This window comes from Scyliorhinus torazame, chromosome 1, assembly GCF_047496885.1.
Source record: "Scyliorhinus torazame isolate Kashiwa2021f chromosome 1, sScyTor2.1, whole genome shotgun sequence".
NCBI classification, from domain to species: Eukaryota; Metazoa; Chordata; class Chondrichthyes; order Carcharhiniformes; family Scyliorhinidae; genus Scyliorhinus; species Scyliorhinus torazame.
Window position 1 is genome coordinate 3,188,517 of NC_092707.1, and position 26,703 is coordinate 3,215,219.

At 48.1% G+C, this 26,703-nt stretch overlaps 1 protein-coding gene across 4 annotated transcripts in view; it reads right to left on the minus strand.

Moving 5' to 3' along the window:
• Window positions 1-26,703, minus strand: part of dnah10 (dynein axonemal heavy chain 10) — a 704,002-nt gene that overhangs the window by 371,098 nt on the left and 306,201 nt on the right. For 3 of the 4 annotated variants that reach the window (XM_072511141.1, XM_072510964.1, XM_072511233.1), the window contains exons 31-37: window positions 19,047-19,316; window positions 18,205-18,388; window positions 17,958-18,092; window positions 10,393-10,545; window positions 4,813-5,001; window positions 1,423-1,569; window positions 17-208 (exon numbers count right to left, since the gene is read on the minus strand). In XM_072511141.1, the coding sequence (XP_072367242.1) occupies window positions 17-208; window positions 1,423-1,569; window positions 4,813-5,001; window positions 10,393-10,545; window positions 17,958-18,092; window positions 18,205-18,388; window positions 19,047-19,316 (1,270 nt within the window). The remainder of the gene's footprint in view (window positions 1-16; window positions 209-1,422; window positions 1,570-4,812; window positions 5,002-10,392; window positions 10,546-17,957; window positions 18,093-18,204; window positions 18,389-19,046; window positions 19,317-26,703) is intronic. The other variant, XM_072511049.1, reaches the window with a different exon arrangement.

The following is a 26,703-nucleotide window of genomic DNA, read 5'->3' on the forward strand; positions in this document are numbered from 1 at the left end:
TGGTAAAAACCTTTACCTGTATTGGCAATAAAATATAATGGTTGTCTGCAAGTGACTGTTCTACTGCGTCATTGAAATCTGGGTAACGGACACGAGGGCAGTCCAGGCCAGGAAATAAGTCAGAAATGAGTCCCAAGAAGAGGGGTACATCCTCAAAGACAAACTTTGGAAGGTTCATGTCTCTCAATGCTCTCATCAATACCACATCCTAGCAAATCAAATTAAGTGAATATTTTGATTACTTCAACAGAATTTCAAGCATGGTTGAAACAATTGTGAAATTGTGACATTGAAAAAAAACTTAAATGTTGACAAAGTTCAGCTTGTCCTAAGCCAGTTCCAAGTTGTAAACACGCTGAGATGGGCTGTAATTTCTGGTTTCTCTAATGGAAAATCCATAGCCTCCCCTATTAATGTAATTGTTTTTCCAATCCCTTCATTCATAAGGCTGGAGTTGGAATGAAGTGGTCTCTAGTTCCTGATTCAGTGTGGGAGAAATTGCAGAATTAGTAGCAGGTAATTGCTTCATTGACAGCGACTGTCCTGTAAATAGTGCTTTGGGCCTAACATTTATTCTCTACTTCAGTGAAGAAAGATGACCATCCTGCAGTCAGTGTGGAAGTTTGGCATTAAACACAGGACGTCAGTCACTTGCTCCTTGGAGAAAGCTGACCACAGCAAACAGGAATCAGGAGTCACTCATCCCTGATACAATCGGTGGATAAAGAGCTCCGAGCTTACACAGGAGAGGGCGCTGCAGGTCAGGAAGGACCAATGCCTATTCCGAAAACCTTCAGTCCAATTACAAGGAGATACATGACAAGTTTCTTTTTGTTCCGGTGCATCTTAACTTGCTTTGGATTAACGATTTTGTACTGACTCTCTCGCTTCGTTATGGGATGCCCCACATCTCTGCCCATTGACATAACTAATTCATTCATCCAGGTTTGTTCTAATTGTATTTCTCTCATATATTTATCATTTGTAAATGTTATATTTTACACAAGGTAATCTCCTTGAACCTAATTAACCAGCTCCAGCCATACCCCAATGGGTACTTTCAGTTGTTTGGTAACTGAATTGGAGTATTGCTGAAAATAAAGACCATCTGTCAAAGCTTTTCATCTTGCACTCATCAGAGCAATTTGGAAGAATACCAATTGTATGGGGAAGAACAATTTATGCTGCATAAGGAGTGCTGATTGGTTGGCAAGTGGACTCTGATTGGTAAAGGTGTTGCCATAGAAAGTGCGCCAAGGAACAATGAACTGCCAAACTTTTATTTAAAGTTTTTTTAACAATACTTGTTACTTTCCTCGGACTATTCCCTTCAATCTTCGACCTGCTTCCTGTTGCAAAGCTAGTTTCTCAGCCAACTAACAAATTAGCCACAGACACCATAAAGCTTAACACCTTATTTACCTCACTGATATCAGGGGACCCTCTCTTCAGTTCACCAGCCATGACAAGTACAGACTTGAGGGCGCGAAGTCCAAAATCATAATGATGTTGTTTAGAAAGCTGTTCCTTTCCTAGTTTGTAAAGAACTGTCATCTTCTTTGCAAGGATCTACAGGATTCAAGAGAAACAATGTGAAATATTGAAGAAACCGAGTCCGAGTAGAGTATTCCCAGTTAAAATCTATAATATACAAGGAAAATGCTTGCTTTCCACTATTAATTTTTTAATGTGCATTTTCATATTATTGCCAACTTTAATCAAGCAGTCTATTTATACAGGCAGGCTTCTGACCAATAACTATTAAAGTGTACAATAAGAAGTCTTACAACACCAGGTTAAAGTCCAACAGGTTTGTTTCAATCACTAGCTTTCGGAGCGCTGCTCCTTCCTCAGGTGAATGAAGAGGTATGTTCCAGAAACATATATATAGACAAAGTCAAAGATGCCAGACAATGCTTTGAATGCGAGGTAATTAAGTCTTTACAGATCCAGAGAGAGGGGTAATCCCAGGTTAAATTGTCTCAAGCTAGGACAGTTGGTAGAATTTCGCGAGCCCAGGCCAGATGGTGGGGGATGAATGTAATGCGACATGAATCCCAGGTCCCGGTTGAGGCCGCACTCATGTGTGCGGAACTTGGCTATAAGTTTCTGCTCGGCGATTCTGCGTTGTCGCGGGTCCTGAAGGCCGCCTTGGAGAACGCTTACCCGGAGATCAGAGGCTGAATGCCCTTGACTGCTGAAGTGTTCCCCGACTGGAAGGGAACATTCCTGCCTGGTGATTGTCGCCCGATGTACGTTCTCCAAGGCGGCCTATCTCTGGATCTGTAAAGACCTAATTCCCTGCTAATGCTCACATTCAAAGCATTGTCTTGCATCTTTGAATTTGTCTATATATATGTTTCTGGAACATACCTCTTCATTCACCTGAGGAAGGAGCAGTGCTCCGAAAGCTAGTGTTTGAAACAAACCTGTTGGACTTTAACCTGGTGGTGTAAGACTTCAGTAAAAGATTTCAGGAAGATGTAGACAGACTGGTTACCACATGGCAGCTGGAAGTTAGCACAGCAAACTGTGAAGTGATGAAATTTGGTAGTTAGAATCAGCGATGTTCACATTGATGAAGGAATAACATCAATCCCAGCCTCACTGTTCCCTTCACACAATCACTGCCCTATTCGATATTGGAGTGGTTAAAAGCCCCATTATGATTATTATACATTTCTAGCACCTCTCCGTAGTTTCTTTGCAAATCTGTTCCTCCACCTCTTTTCCACGATTTATCAAATATACCAAGTAACGTCAAAGCTCCTTTATCATTTCTAAATTCCACCCAAGTAGATCTGTCTTACACAAAGAGTCATCCAGATATGACACATCTCTCTACAGCTGCTGTCAGACCTGCTGAGATTGCCCAGCATTTTCTGTTTTTGTTTCTGTCTTACACAGTATTCCATAATCAAATTGCCTCTGAATGCAAGTCTTAGTGAAAGATACCAAATAATACATTGTGGGTTACACAGAGTAACACCCTTCTAGTTAGAATGCAATATCTCTTCCTTTAAAAAATAAATTTAGTGTACCCAATTCATTTTTCCAATTAAGGGGCAATTTAGCGTGGCCAATCCACCTACCCTGCACATCTTTGGGTTGTGGGGATGAGACCCACGCAAACACGGGGAGAATGTGCAAACTCCACACGGACAGTGGCCCAGAGCCGGGATCGAAACAGGGACCTCAGCGTCGTGAGGGAGCAGTGCTAACCACTGCGCCACCGTGTTGCCCGCGCAATATCTCTTCTTAAGTGATAGCAGCAATGCTACGGAAAATATGCTCATAAAAATATGGTAACTGCAAAATTCTATCAATGAATTGGTTTCATGTCATTTTTATTTCAACAAGGGCAGACACCGATGACAAGGTTCAACACCAACTTCAGTGTGCCAGCACAGCCTTGCAACACCTGAGGAAGGTAGTACTTGAAGATCAGCACTTCAAACCCGGCACCAAGCTCATGGTTGACAGAGAAGTAATGATAAGCGCCCTTCTCACGGTTCAGAGACGTGGACTACGTACAGCAGGACCGCAACATCCTGGAGAAGTACCACCAGCACTGGTTCCGCAAGATCCTTCAAATCCATTGGCAGGATTGCTACACTAACATCAATGTTCTCACTCAGGCCAACATTCCCAGCGTTGAAGCAATGACCATACTCGATCAGGTCCGCTGAGCCGGCCACATTGCCCACATGTCTGACATGAGACTCCCGAAACAAGCGCTTCGACACGGAAGTGAGTCCCGGGAGGGCAGAGGAAACACTTCAAGGACACCCTGAAAACCTCCTTGAAAAAGGGAAACTGGGCTCTGTCCCAGGAGCACCCGAAGTGGAGGGAAAACATCTGGAGAGGAGCTGAACACCTCGATTTTCATCGCCAAAATCAAGGTGATGCCAAGCGTTGACAGTGAAAGGAGCGTGTGGCATTTCCGGCCACCCCACCCACCCACTCCTCCAACCACCATCTTCCCCACTTGTAACAGAAACTGTGGACGGGATTCTCCGAGACCCGCGCTGGGCCAGAGAATCGCCGCAGCCGCGCCACGCAGCCCCGACGCCTGCACGCGATTCTCCGAGGAGCGGAGAATCTCTGCCATTTGCGCCGGTGCGTTTGGCGGGGTGCCGGGCGCGGGCCGCCGATTCTCCGGCCTTGATGGGCCGAGTGGCCGTTCGGAAACGGCAGAGTCCTGCCGGCGCCGTCCACACCTGCTCGCAGCCGGCGGGAACTCTGCGCGCAGGGTCGCGGGGGGGGGGCTCCTTCACCGAGGGGGTCTCCGATGGGGTCTGGCCCACGATCGGGGCCCGCTGATTGGTGGGCCGGCCTCTCCAGCCCCGGCCCTATTTTGTTACGCGGCCGGCCCCTGAACCTCCACACCATGTTGCGTCGGGGCCAGCGCGTTGAGGGAGTCCCCCGCGCATGCGTAGTTTGGCGCAGCGCCCAGTTGGCGCCGGGAAGGGAGGCTGGAGCGGTGTGAACCGCTCCAGCGCTCTGCTGGCCCCCTGTGGGGGCCTGAATCGGTAGTGCCCCCGCCCGTTTCACGATGGCGTTCACGACGGAGTTCACGACGGCACGGACTCACTGCCTCCATTTCGGAGAATCCCGCCCTGTAGGTCTCCTCAGTCACCTGGGAACTCATTTTTAATGTGGAAACAAGTCATCCTCAACTGCAAGGAACTGCCTAAGAAGAAGAGACTTATTGTCCTCCTCCAATCTCTTAAAAAGAGCATTCAAGTAACAAATTTCTGGACAAAAGTAACCTCCATTTAAAACTCACTGCCATCATTTTGAATGACCTACCTTAGCCAAAAGGAATCCCTCTGAGAACAGCATGATTTCACAGATTTGCTGAAGGTCAGGGACAATCACAACCACGGGCCTGAAGAGAGCTTTCACCGATTCGGGAAGCTCTGTACGCCCAGCATAACCAGGATTCATGGTGATAAAAATACCAATTCGACTATCCAAAGCAATTTCCTGTCCTTCAAACTACATAAACGAAACCAGAGAGAATGCAAGAAAAATGGACAAGACGTTAGCTCCATAATAAGCAGTTAGTGCGCAAACAAAAATGGTTAATGCATCACGTTTTTTTTAATTTGGCCATGGGATGTGGGCGGCGCTGGGCCGGCATTTATTGTCCATCCCTAAGAGCATTTAAGAGTCAACCACATTGCTGTGGGTCTGGAGTCACATGTAGGCCAGACCGGGTAAGGACGGCAGATTTCCTTCCTGAAAGGACATCATTGAACCAGATGGGTTTTTACGGCAGTGGTTATTTTATCAACAATGGTTTCACGGTCATCACTAGATTTTTAATTCCAGATTTTAATTAATTCAAATTTCACCATCTGCAGTGGTGGGATTTGACTCTGGGTCTCTGGATTATTAGTCCAGTGACAATGCCACTATGCCACTACCTCCCCATATTCAAACACATTCAAACTCACTGAATAAAAAAGTTTTCCTTCAGAAAAAGCCATTCCAAATAAATCAAATTTCCTCAATGATGAATCTGTCACTGAAACAAACATCTATTTTACTAATCACATCAAAGACAGCTAACCCTTTAATAATCTCTTAAAGCTGTCAAACAAAATATTTTATACTGGTTCTGGACCTTTTGAAACTCAGCTAAGCATTCATAATAGCCACAGCTTTCATAACAAACCGTTCTAACTCACAGGCAATGGAGCCTACTGAAATTCCAAAAACAGATGGCTAAGATTTTGTTAAAGCTACAACAGATGGCCTGTTAATCACAAGATTGTTAGAAGTTTTAGTTAGTTTAGTTTTTACTGTCAATTTCAAAGATGTCTGCCATCTTCCCATAATGGATACTTGGTGAGTGTCAGTGGAGAGACATAGTGGTAGCCTGGGGAGGCAGTGGCGCAGTGGGATTGTCGCTGGCCAATAATCCAGAGATCCAGGGTAATGCTCTGGGTACTTGGGTTCAAATCCCACTACAGCAGATGGTAGAATTTTAATTCAATTGAACAAAACCTGGAATTAAAAGTCAAATGAAGACCTTGAAACCATGATCAACTGTTGTAAAAACACACCTGGTTCACGAATGTCCTTTAAAGAAGGAAATCTGCCGTTCTTACCCGGTTTGGCCTACATGTGACTCCAGACCCACAGCAATGTGGTTGACGCTTAAATGCCTTTAGGAATGGGCAATAAATGCTGGTCTGACCCAGCGATGCCCACATCCCATAAACAAATTGTTTAAAAGCCTGGAAGTATGAAGGGCTACGAAGGGGCATGGCAGGTAAAAGAGGGCAGGGAAATATGAGGGGGCATTGAGGTTATGAAGAGGCATGGAGGTTATGAGGGGCACAGTGAGGGCATGGAAGATATGAAGAGCAAGGAGGGTGTATGGGGAATTTGAGATGATATGAGGAAGCGTAGAATCATAGAATTTACAGTGCAGAAGGAGGCCATTTGGCCCATCTTGTCTGCACCGGCCCTTGGAAACAGCATCCTACTCAAGCCCACGCCTCCACCCTGTCCCCGTAACCCAGTAACCCCACTTAACCTTTTTGGACACTAAGGGCAATTTAGCATGACCAATCCACCTAACCTGCACATCTTTGGACTGCGGGAGGAATCCGGAGCACCCGGAGGAAACCCACGCAGACACGGGGAGAACGTGCAGACTCCGCACAGACAGTGACCCAAGCGGGAAATCGAACCTGGGACCCTGGAGCTGTGAAGCAACAGTGCTAACCACTATGCTACCGTGCTGCCCTTGGGCATGGGAAGAAGGGGAATAATGAGGGAGATTGGAAAGTGGATGAGGCTGGTGAGGGTTTAAGGCCTGACATTCATCATTATTACTGACCGAATGTCCCAGAAAAGGAGGCCAAGTTCCATCCTGCTGGCCTGGCATCCACCCGCTTCTGATGCCACCTCAGGCCGGAAGGTCCAGCCTCTGGCTTTCAGACATGAAAATATGGAGGGCAGAAGCTCTTTTAATGGACACATGTCTGAAGTTTCTGGACTTGACCTTGCCACCTCCTCCATGAAAATCCGGCTCGCTGTGACTTATGTTCAAATCAAGCTGAGCACAGACAATTGTTTTGCATTTATGGTGCTCCGATAAATTATTTCTCTGCATAAGACCAGCAAATGTTCATGATACAAACACAGTGAAACAGATTGTTCTAGAGAAATGGATCATCTGCTTATTTCCAGGAAAATGTGATTTCTGCTCTGCAATTGGTCATTGGTAGACAGGATGGTCTACATCTGAACCTGAGGGGCACAAATATCCTGGGGGGGAGATTTGTTAGTGCTCTTTGGGGGGGTTTAAACTAATGCAGCAGGGGCATGGGAACCTGGATTGTAGTTTTAGGGTAAGGGAGAATGAGAGTATAGAGGTCAGGAGCACAGATTTGACGTCGCAGGAGGGGGCCAGTGTTCAGGCAGGTGGTTTGAAGTGTGTCCACTTCAATGCCAGGAGTATACGAAATAAGGTAGGGGAACTGGCAGCATGGGTTGGTACCTGGGACTTCAATGTTGTGGCCATTTCGGAGACATGGATAGAGCAGGGACAGGAATGGATGTTGCAGGTTCCGGGGTTTAGGTGTTTTAGTAAGCTCAGAGAAGGAGGCAAAAGAGGGGGAGGTGTGGCGCTGCAAGTCAAGAGCATTATTACGGTGGCGGAGAGGATGCTAGATGGGGACTCATCTTCCGAGGTAGTATGGGCTGAGGTTAGAAACAGGAAAGGAGAGGTCACCCTGTTGGGAGTTTTCTATAGGCCTCCAAATAGTTCTAGGGATGTAGAGGAAAGGACGCCGATGATGATCCTGGAGAAGAGCGAAAGTAACAGGGTAGTTGTTATGGGAGACTTTAACTTTCCAAATATTGACTGGAAAAGATATAGTTTGAGTACATTAGATGGGTCGTTTTTTGTACAGTGTGTGCAGGAGGGTTTCCTGACACAATATGTTGACAGGCCAACAAGAGGCGAGGCTACGTTGGATTTGGTTTTGGGTAATGAACCAGGCCAGGTGTTGGATTTGGAGGTAGGAGAGCACTTTGGGGACAGTGACCACAATTTGGTGACGTTTACGTTAATGATGGAAAGGGATAAGTATACACCGCAGGGCAAGAGTTATAGCTGGGGGAAGGGCAATTATGATGCCATTAGACGTGACTTGGGGGGGATAGGGTGGAGAAGTAGGCTGCAAGTGTTGGGCACACTGGATAAGTGGAGCTTGTTCAAGGATCAGCTACTGCGTGTTCTTGATAAGTATGTACCGGTCAGGCAGGGAGGAAGGCGTCGAGCGAGGGAACCGTGGTTTACCAAAGAAGTGGAATCTCTTGTTAAGAGGAAGAAGGAGGCCTATGTGAAGATGAGGTGTGAAGTTTCAGTTGGGGCGATGGATAGTTACAAGGTAGCGAGGAAGGATCTAAAGAGAGAGCTAAGACGAGCAAGGAGGGGACATGAGAAGTATTTGGCAGGTAGGATCAAGGAAAACCCAAAAGCTTTCTATAGGTATGTCAGGAATAAGCAAATGACTAGGGAAAGAGTAGGACCAGTCAAGGACAGGGATGGGAAGTTGTGTGTAGAGTCTGAAGAGATAGGCGAGATACTAAATGAATATGTTTCGTCAGTATTCACTCAGGAAAAAGATAATGTTGTGGAGGAGAATGCTGAGACCCAGGCTATTAGAATAGATGGCATTGAGGTACGTAGGGAAGAGGTGTTGGCAATTCTGGACAGGCTGAAAACAGATAAGTCCCCAGGGCCTGATGGGATTTATCCTAGGATTCTCTGGGAGGCCAGGGAAGAGATTGCTGGACCTTTGGCTTTGATTTTTATGTCATCATTGGCTACAGGAATAGTGCCAGAGGACTGGAGGATAGCAAATGTGGTCCCTTTGTTCAAAAAGGGGAGCAGAGACAACCCCGGCAACTATAGACCGGTGAGCCTCACGTCTGTAGTGGGTAAAGTCTTGGAGGGGATTATAAGAGACAAGATTTATAATCATCTAGATAGGAATAATATGATCAGGGATAGTCAGCATGGCTTTGTGAAGGGTAGGTCATGCCTCACAAACCTTATTGAGTTCTTTGAGAAGGTGACTGAACAGGTAGACGAGGGTAGAGCAGTTGATGTGGTGTATATGGATTTCAGCAAAGCGTTTGATAAGGTTCCCCACGGTAGGCTATTGCAGAAAATACGGAGGCTGGGGATTGAGGGTGATTTAGAGATGTGGATCAGAAATTGGCTAGCTGAAAGAGGGTGGTGGTTGATGGGAAATGTTCAGAATGGAGTTCAGTTACAAGTGGCGTACCACAAGGATCTGTTCTGGGGCCGTTGCTGTTTGTCATTTTTATCAATGACCTAGAGGAAGGCGCAGAAGGGTGGGTGAGTAAATTTGCAGACAACACTAAAGTCGGTGGTGTTGTCGACAGTGTGGAAGGATGTAGCAGGTTACAGAGCGATATAGATAAGCTGCAGAGCTGGGCTGAGAGGTGGCAAATGGAGTTTAATGTAGAGAAGTGTGAGGTGATTCACTTTGGAAGGAATAACAGGAATCTGGAATATTTGGCTAATGGTAAAGTTCTTGGAAGTGTGGATGAGCAGAGGGATCTCGGTGTCCATGTACATAGATCCCTGAAAGTTGCCACCCAGGTTGATAGGGTTGTGAAGAAGGCCTATGGAGTGTTGGCCTTTATTGGTAGAGGGATTGAGTTCCGGAGTCAGGAGGTCATGTTGCAGCTGTACAAAACTCTGGTTCGGCCACATTTGGAGTATTGCGTACAGTTCTGGTCACCGCATTACAGGAAGGACGTGGAGGCTTTGGAGCGGGTGCAGAGGAGATTTACCAGGATGTTGCCTGGTATGGAGGGAAAATCTTATGAGGAAAGGCTGATGGACTTGAGGTTGTTTTCGTTGGAGAGAAGAAGGTTAAGAGGAGACTTAATAGAGGCATACAAAATGATCAGGGGGTTAGATAGGGTGGACAGTGAGAGCCTTCTCCCGCGGATGGAAATGGCTGGCACGAGGGGACATAGCTTTAAACTGAGGGGTAATAGATATAGGACAGAGGTCAGAGGTAGGTTCTTTACGCAAAGAGTAGTGAGGCCGTGGAATGCCCTACCTGCAACAGTAGTGAATTCGCCAACATTGAGGGCATTTAAAAGTTTATTGGATAAACATATGGATGATAATGGCATAGTGTAGGTTAGATGGCTTTTGTTTCGGTGCAACATCGTGGGCCGAAGGGCCTGTACTGCGCTGTATCGTTCTATGTTCTATGTTCTATTTAAAGCAGCACAGGAATTATTTATGTGGGTTAGGACTCACAGGGGAGGGAGGAGCCTACAGAAAAGTTAATTTGCAGAAGGGTAAAAGATAGTTCTTACCTGGAATCTGGTCAGATGATACATGAGTGCATTGCGGATTGTCTGAATTTGTGAAGACACAACTGACAGGACTGCAGCATCGATACGATTAAACTCATCAAAGCAGCCCCAGGCACCACACTGAGCCAGCCCCGAGAGGATTTTCCCCATCGCCTACAAGAGAAGATGCATTGATTTTTTTAAATTATTTGTTCTCAGACTAGGCGATACTGGAAAGCCTCAGATTCATTGGCCATCCCTAGTTGATCTGAGTGCGTGGTGGTGTTTCCTTTGATACAACTGTGGGGTTAGTTCGGCCAATTTAGAGGGCAGCTAAAAGTCAACCACACAGTGACTGGAGTCACATATTGTCCGTGTATATTTGTTCAAGCAAAGTGTCGCAACAATACAAACCTTGGGCAGGATTTAACAGAAACATTTTAAGTGTGATTTTGGGGGCGATTGGAGATGTGTTTCTCGAAGGCCGCATTGGCGAGATCGCGGCCCATATTTAATGATACTTAGTGCCGGAAATAAGCCCCCACGGCCTTCTCGGCCATCACTGGCTGTCTCGCCGGCTGATTCACCACACTTGCACCTCAGCATCTTGACGCTAACAAGGTGGAGCTCCTTTTAAACGCTCCCTCACCAATCACTCCCAGTCAACATACAAGCACGGCAGCTCTCAGACCTGCTCCTCGCTTTGGGAATACCGAACTGGCCTGGCTTCTCGATGCCATTGATATAAGACGGAACGTCATGTTCCCCTAAGGGGGTCCGAGAACCTGCAGCAGGGTCAGCAATGCCGCCTGGGAGGCAATGGCAGTGGCTGTCAGTGCGGGCAGCATGACCAGGAGGACCGCTCTATAATATGGGAAAATGACCAATGACCTCCACCGAGTTGCAAGGCTGAGTTACCACCTCTCTCCTGGCATCAGTTCCACCTGCCACCCCTCAAATTCCCAACCCCCCTCCTCCCCTTCAAATCGACCGGCTGACACGTCGCACCCTCCCCCACCTTCAATCTTCATGCTGCTCCTCAGAATCCAGTGCCATCCACCAGCACAACCCTTCTGTCCAGGCGCGGTGACCACACATGCCACCTGCTATAGACGCCCCCTGGCGTATCAAGCGTGCAGCTCACAATGCCCTCTCTTTGTTTCCGCAGGAGAAGATAGCCCATAATAAACGGACAAGGGCCAAGACTTCATTAAAGAGCACAGAGAGAGAGGCAAAACGTGAAGAGAATGGCAGGGACAGAGAAAAACAAAGAATAACTTGATAAGAAAACAGTAAGTTGGTAAGAAATTGCTAATTTGCATGACCTTTTATTTACTCTCAGATTAAAGAAAACAAGGAGAAATATTATACAAATTCGAAAGACTGAAACCAGCTGGAAATTTAAATAGAGAAACAACTTAAAATCAATAGAAGGCAGAGAGTAGCAACGGAAGGATGCTTTTCTAATTGGAGGGCTGTGACCAGTGGTGTTCCACAGGGATTAGTGCTGGGACCTTTGCTGTTTGTAGTATATATAAATGATTTGGAGGAAAATGTAACTGGTCTGATTAGTAAGTTTGCAGACGACACAAAGGTTAGTGGAATTGCGGATAGCGATGAGGACTGTCAGAGGATACAGCAGGATTTAGATTGTTTCGAGACTTGGGCGGAGAGATGGCAGATGGAGTTTAATCCGGACAAATGTGAGGTAATGCATTTTGGAAGGTCTAATGAAGGTAGGGAATATACAGTGAATGGTAGAACCCTCAAGAGTATTGAAAGTCAAAGAGATCTAGGAGTACAGGTCCACAGGTCACTGAAATAGGCAACACAGGTGGAGAAGGTAGTCAAGAAGGCATACGACATGCTTGCCTTCATTGGCCGGGGCATTGAGTATAAGAATTGGCAAGTCATGTTGCAGCTGTATAGAACCTTAGTTAGGCCACCCTTGGAGTATAGTGTTCAATTCTGGTCGCCACACTACCAGAAGGATGTGGAGGCTTTAGAGAGGGTGGAGAAGAGATTTACCAGAATGTTGCCTGGTATGGAGGGCATTAGCTATGAGGAGCGGTTGAATAAACTCGGGTTGTTCTCACTGGAACGACAGAGGTTGTGAAACGACATGATAGAGGTCTACAAAATTATGAGGGGCACAGACAGAGTGGATAGTCAGAGGCTTTTTCCCAGGGCAGAGGGGTCAATTACTAGGGGGCATAGGTTTAAGGTGCGAGGGGCAAGGGGTTTAGAGGAGATGTATGAGGTAAGGTTTTTACACAGAGGGTAGTGGGTGCCTGGAACTCGCTGCCGGAAGAGGTGGTGGAAGCAGGGACGATAGTGACATTTAAGGGGCATCTTGACAAATACATGAATAGGATGGGAATAGAGGGATACGGACCCAGGAAGTGCAGAAGATTTTAGTTTAGACGGGCAGCATGGTCGGCACAGGCTTGGAGGGCCGAAGGGCCTGTTCCTGTGCTGTACTTTTCTTTGTTCTTTGTTCAAATTAAACAAAATATGTAGGGTCAGGCGATGTGTTGTCCTGCATAATGTGTGAGTTGGGTGGACCTCATTGTGTTCCCAGTGACCACGTCTGTAACAAGCGTTGGTTGCTTGAGGAACTTCATCACAGAGTTGACGAGCTGGAGTCTGAGCTTTGGACCCTGCGACACACCGGGAGCGGGAAGAATTACCTGGATGATGTGTTCCAGGAGGCAGTTACACCCCTTAGAATAACTAACTTAAATTTGGCTGGTGGTCAGGGTACAGGAGGGTGTGACTGTGAGTGAGGCAGGTGGAGGGATCTGGGAGGCAGGGTTGCAGGTGGCTCAGCTTTATTTCTGTCCAACAGGTTTGCGATTCTTTCTCCCTGTGGGAACAGGGACTGCAGGGAGGATGAACAAACTGACCACAGCACCATGGTACAGGGAGCCGATCAAGTGGGGGGAGAGAAAAGAACTGTAGTCGTAATCGGGGATAGTGTAGTTAGGGGCATTGACATTGTTCTCTGTGACCAGGATGGAGAATCCTGAAGGTTGTGTTGCCTGGAGCTCGGGTTCAGGATGTCTCTCCTGGGCTGCACAGGAACCTGGAGTGGGAGGGTAACGCTCCAGTTGTCATGGTCCACGTCGGTACCAACGACATAGGTAGAACAGGACAGAGGTTATGCTAAGCGGGTATGAACAGGCCTGAATGGGCCTACCTCGTATTAAGTTGATCTTTTCTCTACAACCTAGTTATGACTAACATTACATTCTGCAGTCTCCTTCCTTCCCTATGTACGGGATGCGTTGTCTGTACAGCATGCAAGAAACAACACTTTTCACTGTATATCAATACATGTGACAATAATAAATCAAATCAGTCAAATAAGATTAAAGAGGTAAATGCGTGGCTCAAAGATTGGTGTGGGAGAAATGGGTTTGAATTGATGGGACATGGGACTGGGGAAGAAGGGAGCTGTCCCGTTGGAATGGTCTTCACTGGAATCAAGCTGGGAACAGAGTCCTGGCCAATCACATAACTGGGGCTGTAGGTCAGGGTTAGTATCCAGCCTGCTCAGTCAGCTAATGGATGCAGCAACCAAATGCAGGAAAGGGAGAAAATCTAAACAATTACTAGAAAGAGAAAGGAAAAATTGTAAAATTCTTTAAGGTAACTCAGCCAGATGTGCGATGAACAGTCACTCGATTGAATCACAAAATTGTGAAGGTGCAGAACGGGGCCATCGTGACCCATCGTGTTTGCACCAGCTCCCTGAATGAACATAGAACATAGAACATAGAAAATACAGCACAGAACAGGCCCTTCGGCCCACGATGTTGTGCCGAACCTTTGTCCTAGATTAATCATAGATTATCATTGAATTTACAGTGCAGAAGGAGGCCATTCGGCCCTTTGAGTCTGCACCAGCTCTTGGAAAGAGCACCCTACCCAAACTCAACACCTCCACCCAATACCAAGGGCAATTTGGACATTAAGGGCAATTTATCATTGGCCAATTCACCTAACCCGCACATCTTTGGACTGTGGGAGGAAACCGGAGCACCCGGAGGAAACCCACGCAGACACGGGGAGGACGTGCAGACTCCGCACAGACAATGACCCAAGCCGAAATCGAACCTGGGACCATGGATCTGTGAAGCAATTGTGCTATCCACAATGCTACCGTGCTGCCCTTAAGAACAAATAAATCTACACTATATAATTTTCCCGTAATCCATGTACCTATCCAACAGCTGCTTGAAGGTCACTAATGTTTCCGACTCAACTACTTCCACAGGCAGTGCATTCCATGCCCCCACTACTCTCTGGGTAAAGAACCTACCTCTGATATCCCTCCTATATCTTCCACCTTTCACCTTAAATTTATGTCCCCTTGTAATGGTGTGTTCCACCTGGGGAAAAAGTCTCTGACTGTCTACTCTATCTATTCCCCTGATCATCTTATAAACCTCTATCAAGTCGCCCCTCATCCTTCTCCGCTCTAATGAGAAAAGGCCTAGCACCCTCAACCTTTCCTCGTAAGACCTACTCTCCATTCCAGGCAACATCCTGGTAAATCTTCTTTGCACCTTTTCCAGAGCTTCCACATCCTTCCTAAAATGAGGCGACCAGAACTGTACACAGTACTCCAAATGTGGCCTTACCAAAGTTTTGTACAGCTGCATCATCACCTCACTGCTCTTAAATTCAATCCCTCTGTTAATGAACGCGAGCACACCATAGGCCTTCTTCACAGCTCTATCCACTTGAGTGGCAACTTTCAAAGATGTATGAACATAGACCCCAAGGTCTCTCTGCTCCTCCACAATGCCAAGAACTCTACCGTTAACCCTGTATTCCGCATTCATATTTGTCCTTCCAAAATGGACAACCTCACACTTTTCAGGGTTAAACTCCATCTGCCACTTCTCAGCCCAGCTCTGCATCCTATCTATGTCTCTTTGCAGCCGACAACAGCCCTCCTTACTATCCACAACTCCACCAATCTTCGTATCGTCTGCAAATTTACTGACCCACCCTTCAACTCCCTCATCCAAGTCATTAATGAAAATCACAAACAGCAGAGGACCCAGAACTGATCCCTGCGGTACACCACTGGTAACTGGGATCCAGGCTGAATATTTGCCATCCACCACCACTCTCTGACTTCTATCGGTTAGCCAGTTCGTTATCCAACTGGCCAAATTTCCCACTATCCCATGCCTCCTTACTTTGTGCAGAAGCCTACCATGGGGAACTTTATCAAATGCCTTACTAAAATCCATGTACACTACATCCACTGCTTTACCTTCATCCACATGCTTGGTCACCTCCTCAAAGAATTCAATAAGATTTGTAAGGCAAGACCTACCCCTCACAAATCCGTGCTGACTATCCCTAATCAAGCAGTTTCTTTCCAGATGCTCAGAAATCCTATCCTTCAGTACCCTTTCCATTACTTTGCCTACCACCGAATTAAGACTAACTGGCCTGTAATTCCCAGGGTTATCCCTAGTTCCTTTTTTGAACAGGGGCACGACATTCGCCACTCTCCAATCCCCTGGTACCACCCCTGTTGACAGTGAGGACGAAAAGATCATTGCCAACGGCTCTGCAATTTCATCTCTTGCTTCCCATAGAATCCTTGGATATATCCCGTCAGGCCCGGGGGACTTGTCTATCCTCAAGTTTTTCAAAATGCCCAACACATCTTCCTTCCTAACAAGTATTTCCTCGAACTTACCAATCTGTTTCACACTGTCCTCTCCAACAATATCGCCCCTCTCATTTGTAAATACAGAAGAAAAGTACTCATTCAAGACCTCTCCTATCTCTTCAGACTCAATACACAATCTCCCGCTACTGTCCTTGATCGGACCTACCCTCGCTCTAGTCATTCTCATATTTCTCACATATGTGTAAAAGGCCTTGGGGTTTTCCTTGATCCTACCTGCCAAAGATTGTTCATGCCCTCTCTTAGCTCTCCTAATCCCTTTCTTCAGTTCCCTCCTGGCTATCTTGTATCCCTCCAATGCCCTGTCTGAACCTTGTTTCCTCAGCCTTACATAAGTCACCTTTTTCCTCTTAACAAGACATTCAACCTCTCTTGTCAACCATGGTTCCCTCACTCGACCATCTCTTCCCTGCCTGACAGGGACATACATATCAAGGACACGTAGCACCTGTTCCTTGAACAAGTTCCACATTTCACTTGTGTCCTTCCCTGCCAGCCTATGTTCCCAACTTATGCACTTCAATTCTTGTCTGACAACATCGTATTTACCCTTCCCCCAATTGTAAACCTTGCCCTGTTGCACGTACCTATCCCTCTCCATTACTAAAGTGAAAGTCACAGAATTGTGGTCACTATCTCCAAAATGCTCCCCCACTAACAAATCTACCACTTGCCCTGGTTCATTACCCAGTACTAAATCCAATATTGCCCCTCCTCTGGTCGGACAATCTACATACTGTGTTAGAAAAGCTTCCTGGACACACTGCACAAACACCACCCCATCCAAACTATTTGATCTAAAGAGTTTCCACTCAATATTTGGGAAGTTAAAGTCGCCCATGACTACTACCCTATGACTTCTGCACCTTTCCAAAATCTGTTTCCCAATCTGTTCCTCCACATCTCTGCTACTATTGGGGGGCCTATAGAAAACTCCTAACAAGGTGACTGCTCCTTTCCTATTTCTGACTTCAACCCATACTACCTCAATAGGGTGATACTCCTCGAACTGCCTTTCTGCAGCTGTTATACTATCTCTAATTAATAATGCCACCCCCCCCCACCTCTTTTACCACCCTCCCTAATCTTATTGAAACATCTATAACCAGGGACCTCCAACAACCATTTCTGCCCCTCTTCAATCCACGTTTCCGTGATGGCCACCACATCGTAGTCCCAAGTACCCGATCCATGCCTTAAGTTCACCCACCTTATTCCTGATGCTTCTTGCGTTGAAGTATACACACTTCAACCCATCTCCGTGCCTGCAAATACTCTCCTTTGTCAGTGTTCCCTTCCCCACTGCCTCATTACATGCTTTGGCGTCCTGAATATCGGCTACCTTAGTTGCTGGACTACAAATCCGGTTCCCATTCCCCAGCCAAATTAGTTTAAACCCTCCCGAAGAGTACTAGCAAACCTCCCTCCCAGGATATTGGTGCCCCTCTGGTTCAGATGCAACCCGTCCTGCTTGTACAGGTCCCACCTTCCCCAGAATGCGCTCCAATTATCCAATGAGCAAGATTCTCTGTGACATTCTCCCCATAACTCTGCACATTCTTCCTTTACAGATCACAGTCCAACTCCTTTTGGAATGCTTCGATTGAACCTGCCTCCGCCACGCTCTCAGGCAGAGCATTCCAGATATTAACCACTCAATGCGTCACCTTTACTTCTTTTCCAATTACTTTGGACCCATCCCCTCTCATTTTTGATCCTTTTCTGAGCGGGAACAGTTTCTCTCTCTCGACTCTGTCCAAAACTCTCATGATATTGAACATGTCTATCAAATCTCCACTCAGCCCTCAGTTAATTACTGAGGTTCTTTATCAAATCTGAAACCTAATAAAGGACAATTATTAATCCTTACTTTGAAATCCATGCCTTCCCCACAATTTGTTACAACACAAAGCAATCCAAGTGCCTTGGCCAAGTCTTTCGTTGTCTCTGTTTTGCCTGTTCCAGCTGGTCCTGCTGGAGCTCCACCAAGGTACATGGACAACGCCTGAGGGAAAAGAAGGAGAGCCCGCTGAGATCAACAACTGACACTCAACAATATTTACCCTTTGATATTTTCATGGCTTTGTTAAGTTGATTTGATTGTTTAGATGTGGTACCTGTGTCAGTGTCAGATATATACGGTCTGTGAGAGGGGTGATCACCAGGCGACCATTCAAACCCATGTATTCGTACCCGTAGTCAAAGGTGCCTGTACACTGATGGACCCTCAGGTCATCCACCGCCCGTTCCCAGTAGAAGCGAAGTTGACTCTCCCATTCAAACTCTCGGGCATCCATTATACTAATTAATATTAAAAGTGAACATTAACTGTTAATGTACAATTCGAAGAACCAGCAATCAAGTGGAAAATGAAAACAACAGTTTTAATTGCAAGTTTGTTTTTTTCCTCAGTCTTTCTCCTGTCCTTGGACACCGATTGGTGTTGGGGGTAGAGTTCCATGGGCAGTCGATGTGAGTACACTGAGATACTGTCTGTGGAGTGTGTCTGCCTGAGTGACTACACTGTGGAGTTTGTCTGCCTGAGTGAGTACACTGAGCTACTGTCTGTGGAGTTTGTCTGCCTGAGTGAGTACACTGAGCTACTGTCTGTGGAGTTTGTCTGCCTGAGTGAGTACACTGTGGAGTGTGTCGGCTGAGTGAGTACACTGTGGAGTTTGTCTGCTGAGTGAGTACACTGAGCTACTGTCTGTGGAGTATGGTGGGGCGGGAAGGGGAAAGAACAGCAGCTCCTATTCCTATTTTCACTGATTCAATGTGTGTTCTAGCAGGGGTTCCACACAGTGATCTTGCTCCAATATGTGTGGGAGGACTAAAGTACTGAAAAATGAAAAGGAAGAATCTGCTCTGCCAGCAGTACGGGAACGGAAACTCAACCCTTCATCTTCAATAGAAGAATATGTAATAATTGGGATTTCATCTCGGCTCAACCTGCGATCACCTGTCTCTGACGAATGTGTCCACAATGTCTCTGGCATGTACATCAATTATAAGCACTGTGTTATACTTTTTACGATCATTCCTGCTGAGTGGTTTTGTGATGCGGGTGACCAGGTCATCAATCTGTTGATGCATCTTCTTGGCATTATTCTTCATGGCTTGCTTATCTCCTTTCTTAACCCTTTGAAAAACATCTTCAACTTCCCAAGTCCACCAGACTTGGGTAGCAGCAAGGACAACCATGCCTTCGTACGCCAACATCCAGTCATTCCTGGAGGGTCAAAGGGAAAGTATATTACTCACCAAAGGAGTTGGTCAACCTCAATGGTCAGGCAGCAAGAATCTGTTCTGAAAATAATAAAATCAACAATTCAACTGCAATCTCGGAGTTATTCTGAGGGAGGAAGGAAGAGGTAGGAATGGGAATAACAAAACAGGTTGGAGTAAAATTCATTGGCAGTCTGCTGTTGTCCGTTGTGCCTTATAGAAATATCAAGCAGCCAGGCAGAGGCAGTGGGGTACTGTCTGAAACAGAATGCTGCACGGCATTCAGGCAGCAAGGCTGAAACGCAGAAGACAAAATTCAAAAATCATCTTATGTCAAGAACGACAGCACACAGATGTGGAGAAGCAGAGCACATGGGGATTTTCACAGTAACTTCATTGTAGTGTTATTGTAAACCTTACTTGTGACACTAATAAAGATTCTTATAAAAAGATTCTTTGGGCGGGATTTACCGGCTGTACACGCCAGCGGGAAATTCCGGTCCGAAGCGGGAAACCCTGTTGGCAATGCTGGGATTGGTAGATCTCGCTGGCGGGCCTCTTCCACTGCGGCAAGGGGGTCAGTAACCCCTGCCCTTTATTTTGTATCCTGTAGATACAGTGAGTGGTTAGAAAGGCAAATGAAATACTGGTGTTTATTGCAAGGGGAATGGAATAAGGGGAATGGAATATAAAAGTGGAGATGTTTTGTTGCAGTTGTGCTGGGCTTTGGTAAGACCACATCTGGACCACTGTATACAGTTTTGGTCTCCTTTTTAAGAAAGGATATAGTGTGGTGAAGGTTTATTCAGCTGATTCTTGGGATCAAGGAGTTGTCTTATGAGGAAAGGCTGGAAATTGTGGGCCTGTGCCGAGTGGAATTTTGAAGAAGAGAGGCAATCTTATTGAAACCTACAAGCCGGGATTCTCCATCGCGGAATCTATGCTCCTGCCAGCGGAGAATCGGGACTGTGTCCTGCTGGTGCTAAGTGCTGCCTGCTGTGTTTAAATCATTAAGCTGTCAATCAAAGGCTAGTTAACGGTACTGTGTTGTGAAATTGAATGAATGCAAAGCATTTCAAAGGGGAGCTCAGAATATTTCAAAGGAAATATTCAAAAAGGCACGTCAAAAAGCAGCAATGTTAAAATCATTGGACTGACGGAGCAGCTGTGAGGAAAGGGAAAGTCCTTTTGTTTTTATTTCTTCATGCCAGCATTTATTGCCCATCCTTAATTGCCCTTGAGGGGCAGTTAAGAGTCACCACATTGCTGTGGGCTGGAGTCACATTTAGGCCAGACCAGGTAAGCTGGCAGATTTCCTTCCCTAAAGGACATTTGTGAACCAGATGGGCTTTTACGACAATCGACAATGGTTTCATGTCATCATTAGCCTTTTAATTCCAAATTTTTATTGAGTTTAAATTCCACCACCTGCCGGGTGGGATTTGAACCTGGGCCCCCAGAGCGTTACTCTGGGTCTCTGGATTACTCGTCCAGCGACAATACCACTTCGCCACCGCCTCCCTCGAGGCTTCCTGGTTTGAATCTTCAATGAACTGAGACGGCCACTTCAACGTTTAAACAGTTCGCAGACGCGGGGCAGCACGGCGGCGCAGTGGTTAGCACTGCTGCCTCACGGCGCCGAGGTCCCGGGTTCGACCCCGGCTCTGGGTCACTGTCTGTGTGGAGTTTGCACATTCTCCCTGTGTCTGCGTGGGTTTCACTCCCACAACCCAAAGATGTGCAGGGTGGGTGGATTGGCCACACGAAATTGCCCATTAATTGGAAAAAATTAATTGGGTACTCTAAATTTTATTTTAAATTTTTTTTTTTTTTTAAATAAATAAACAGTTCGCAGACAAGGATGATGATCGTGACCAGAGGGTTGCCTGAGGTCACCATGCCAAGAGTGATCTTTGGGTTTCCCAGGGCTGGAAGGACAGTCCAGACATGGGACCCCCATCCCGTGAGAGGATCTCGAGATCAACCCCTTACCCCCAGCCCAAAACCGCCCAACCCCAGGACTGTTGGGGGACCCCCCCCTCTGTAGCCTGGCAGCAGCAGAGGGGCACATGGGAAATTAACTTACCTCCTTGACTCCCCTCAGGGTCTAACGCGCGAAGACAGCGCTTGTCATGACTTGCACCAATGTCGGCCAGGTGGAAGTCCCGCTTGGGGGGGGGTTGGAGCATGATGGGGGGTTGGAGATTCGGATTTCTTGTCCATTAATCGCATTCAGGTGAACTGTATGCATGTTACAGCTGGCACAGGGTGGGAAGCCCGTTATGGGTGGCAGGGCGAGACTGGAGACTCAGGGCTGGTCTGGTGCCAATCCCGTTTGTGGACTCGCGCGGGATTCTCTGCCCGATCGGGAATCCAAATTACAGCGGCAGCAAGTGGAGAATCGTCGTCATTCTTCCCGAGTCCCATTCAACCAAGAACATTAGTCGGGATTCTCCAGCAGTCAACGCCAAAATCGGGAAAAGTCATTGGTTGGAGAATCGGTCTTGATGCCAAAATCGAGACCGGCTCCGGGTTGATGCCAAATCTCAATTCCCCGGTGCCCCCTCAGCAGCATCAACACGTCCTACTCTGCACGTGCAGTAAACGCCGTTCGCATATCATTAGCAGGCCCGATGCGGTATTCACAGCATTTACAGTGCATAAGGAGGCCATTCGGCCCATCGAGTCGGCACCGGCTCTTGGAAAGAGCACCCTACCCAAGCCCACCCCCCGCCCCACCCTATCCCCATAACCCAGTAACCCCACCCAACACCAATTTTGGACACTAAGGGCAATTTATCATGGCCAATCCACCTAACCTGCACATCTTTGGACTGTGGGAGGAACCCGGAGCACCCGGAGGAAACCCACGCGCACACGGGGAGAACGTGCAGACTCCGCACAGACAGTGACCCAAGCCGGAATCGAACCTGGGACCTCTGCGATCCTTCGCCAGGGGAACTCCCGATGGCAAAGTTCACTTGTGTTTTTATAAATTGGGAAGCGTGGCTGATGAGGCAGAGAGAGCAAGCCCTGGGTTGGCAGTAACAGCGGGGCTGGTCATTGGGGTGGGGGGCAATGACCACCCACTCTGCGATGAGCTCTGGTGCCCCGCACTGTTTGACAATGTCTGACTCCTGCCCACGACAGCACTTTCCACCATCCACCTGGGTGACCCCTGCATGCGAGTTGGCCAGACCATCACACGGTCCCACCAAACCCTCGTGGTGGTAGAGGTTTCGGATGGCCGGGGGGGGGGGGGGGGGGGAGAAAGATCTGGTGGGGATGAACGGGGGGGCACTGGAGCGGTCAGCGCTGGCTGAATTGGGGTCCCAGGTCCACCCTCCCCCAGCACCCCTCCTTCCCCATCAGCCCCCCCCAGCACCCCCTCCCCAACACTGCACTCCCCAAACACCCACCCTCCCCCAGCACCCCCTCCCCCTAGCCCCCCCTCTCCCAGCACCCCCTTCCCCCAGCACCCCACTCCCCCAGCACTCTACTCCCCCAGCACCCTCCTCCCCCAGCACCCTCCTCCCCCAGCACCCTCCTCCCCCAGCAACCACCCTCCCCAGCACCCCCTCCTCTAGTCCCCCTCTCCCAGCACCCACCCTCCCAGCACCCCCTCCCCCAACACCCACCCTCCCCCAGCACCCCCTCCCCTAGTCCCCCTCTCCCAGCACCCACCCTCCCCAGCACCCCCCTCCCCCAACACCCACCCTCCCCCAGCACCCCCCTCCCCCAGCACCCATCTCTACTAGCACCCTCTTCCCCATCTCCCCCTCCCCAACCCCCTCCTCAATCCCCTCACCCATCCCCCTACCGCACCCCCCTCCCCCAGCATCCCCCTTCCCCAGCACCCCCCTTCCCAGCACCCCCTCCCCCAGCACCCCACTCCCCAGCACCCATTCCCCCTCCCCAGCCCCCCCCTCCCCCAGCACCCCCCTCCCCAGCACCCCATCCCCCCTCCCCCAGCCCCCCCTCCCCCAGCATCCTTCTGACAGAGCACTGAGGCAGGTTGAAACTGTGAACAGGTGTTTTTTGTGCCTCTCTGTCAACATACAGGTTCGTGCCCTCGCCCCTATCGCTAGCCTATGTGCTGCACCCGTGCCAACTTAACTGGTGTCTACCTTTCTGACCTTACGGGCCCTAACACTACATCTAACGCTGGATCCCCAGGTGGTACAGCAGGAGTGGAGGCTGCCTGCTGTGATTCCCGCCTTGCGATCTGGGTCCCCTTTGGCAGCCGTCTTCTGTGGCGACCACCCTGGATGGGCCCCGCTGCTGCTCGGGTGTCCAGGTGGCTTGGTGCCGCCCTGTTCTTACCGCTGCCCATGTGATGCACCAGGGACACCAGGGAGTCCGGGGCGCTGCGGTGTTCCGGCACCTCCCCTGCATGAGTCACTGGCACGGGCCCATCATCCCCTTCTCCCTCAGGGTGCCGGATGCCCCCCGGGTTAATCCATGGGACGGGGTGCAAGCGGAGCTATCCCCTGAGGCCCCACTGCCACCTGGCACTGCCAGTCCTGGAGGCCCAATCTCGTCTCGACCAGAGTCTCCATTCTCGCGGCCATGGAGCACAGGGAGTGCTCCATCTCCCTCTGGCACTGCGCCACATCACCCTGCGACTGTGCCACTATCTTCTGGGTATGTACAGTACGAAGTCTTACAACACCAGGTTAAAGTCCAACAGGTTTGTTTCGAATCACTAGCTTTCGGAGCGCTGCTCCTTCCTCAGGTGAATGCAGAGGTCTGTTCCAGAAACACATATATAGACAAATTCAAAGATGCCAGACAATGCTTGGAATGCGAGCATTAGCAGGTGATTAAATCTTTACAGATCCAGAGATGGGGTAACCCCAGGTTAAAGAGGTGTGAATTGTACCAAGCCAGGACAGTTGGTAGGATTTCGCAGGCCAGATGGTGGGGGATGAATGTAATGTGACATGAATCCCAGGTCCCGGTTGAGGCCGCACTCATGTGTGCGGAACTTGGCTATAAGTTTCTGCTCGGCGATTCTGCGTTGTCGCGGGTCCTGAAGGCCGCCTTGGAGAATGCTTACCCGGAGATCAGAGGCTGAATGCCCTTGACTGCTGAAGTGTTCCCCGACTGGAAGGGAACATTCCTGCCTGGTGATTGTTGCGCGATGTCCGTTCATTCGTTGTCGCAGCGTCTGCATGGTCTCGCCAATGTACCACGCTTCGGGGCATCCTTTCCTGCAGCGTATGAGGTAGACAACGTTGGCCGAGTCGCACGAGTATGTACCGCGTACCTGGTGGGTGGTGTTCTCACGTGTAATAGTGGTATCCATGTCGATGATCTGGCACGTCTTGCAGAGATTGCCATGACAGGGTTGTGGTGTCGTGGTCACTGTTCTGAAGACTGGGTAGTTTGCTGCAAGCAATGGTTCGTTTGAGGTTGCGCGGTTGTTTGAAGGCAAGTAGTAGAACATAGAACATAGAACAATACAGCGCAGTACAGGCCCTTCGGCCCACGATGTTGCACCGAAACAAAAGCCATCTAACCTACACTATACCATTATCATCCATATGTTTATCCAATAAACTTTTAAATGCCCTTAATGTTGGCGAGTTCACTACTGTAGCAGGTAGGGCATTCCACGGCTTCACTACTCTTTGCGTAAAGAACCTACCCCTGACCTCTGTCCTATATCTATTACCCCTCAGTTTAAGGCTATGTCCCCTCGTGCTCGCCATTTCCATCCGCGGGAGAAGGCTCTCACTGTCCACCCTATCTAACCCTCTGATCATTTTGTATGCCTCTATTAAGTCTCCTCTTAACCTTCTTCTCTCTAACGAAAACAACCTCAAGTCCATCAGCCTTTCCTCATAAGATTTTCCCTCCATACCAGGCAACATCCTGGTAAATCTCCTCTGCACCCGCTCCAAAGCCTCCACGTCCTTCCTATAATGCGGTGACCAGAACTGTACGCAATACTCCAAATGCGGCCGGACCAGAGTTCTGTACAGCTGCAACATGACCTCCTGACTCCGGAACTCAATCCCTCTACCAATAAAGGCCAACACTCCATAGGCCTTCTTCACCACCCTATCAACCTGGGTGGCAACTTTCAGGGATCTATGTACATGGACACCTAGATCCCTCTGCTCATCCACACTTTCAAGAACTTTTCCATTAGCCAAATATTCCGCATTCCTGTTATTCCTTCCAAAGTGAATCACCTCACACTTCTCTACATTAAACTCCATTTGCCACCTCTCAGCCCAGCTCTGCAGCTTATCTATATCCCTCTGTAACTTGCTACATCCTTCCACACTATCGACAACACCACCGACTTTAGTATCGTCTGCAAATTTACTCACCCACCCTTCTGCGCCTTCCTCTAGGTCATTGATAAAAATGACAAACAGCAACGGCCCCAGAACAGATCCTTGTGGTACTCCACTTGTGACAGAACTCCATTCTGAACATTTCCCATCAACCACCACCCTCTGTCTTCTTTCAGCTAGCCAATTTCTGATCCACATCTCTAAATCACCCTCAATCCCCAGCCTCCGTATTTTCTGCAATAGCCTACCGTGGGGAACCTTATCAAACGCTTTGCTGAAATCCATATACACCACATCAACTGCTCTACCCTCGTCTACCTGTTCAGTCACCTTCTCAAAGAACTCGATAAGGTTTGTGAGGCATGACCTACCCTTCACAAAGCCATGCTGACTATCCCTGATCATATTATTCCTATCTAGATGATTATAAATCTTGTCTCTTATAATGCCCTCCAAGACTTTACCCACTACAGACGTGAGGCTCACCGGTCTATAGTTGCCGGGGTTGTCTCTGCTCCCCTTTTTGAACAAAGGGACCACATTTGCTATCCTCCAGTCCTCTGGCACTATTCCTGTATCCAATGATGACATAAAAATCAAAGCCAATGGTCCAGCAATCTCTTCCCTGGCCTCCCAGAGAATCCTAGGATAAATCCCATCAGGCCCCGGGGACTTATCTATTTTCAGCCTGTCCAGAATTGCCAACACCTCTTCCCTACTTACCTCAATGCCATCTAATCTATTTACCTGGAGCTCAGCATTCTCCTCCACAACATTATCTTTTTCCTGAGTGAATACTGACGAAAAATATTCATTTAGTATCTCGCCTATCTCTTCAGACTCTACACACAACTTCCCATCCCTGTCCTTGACTGGTCCTACTCTGTCCCTAGTCATTCGCTTATTCCTGACATACCTATAGAAAGCTTTTGGGTTTTCCTTGATCCTTCCTGCCAAATACTTCTCATGTCCCCTCCTTGCTCGTCTTAGCTCTCTCTTTAGATCCTTCCTCGCTACCTTGTAACTATCCATCGCCCCAACTGAAACTTCACACCTCATCTTCACATAGGCCTCCTTCTTCCT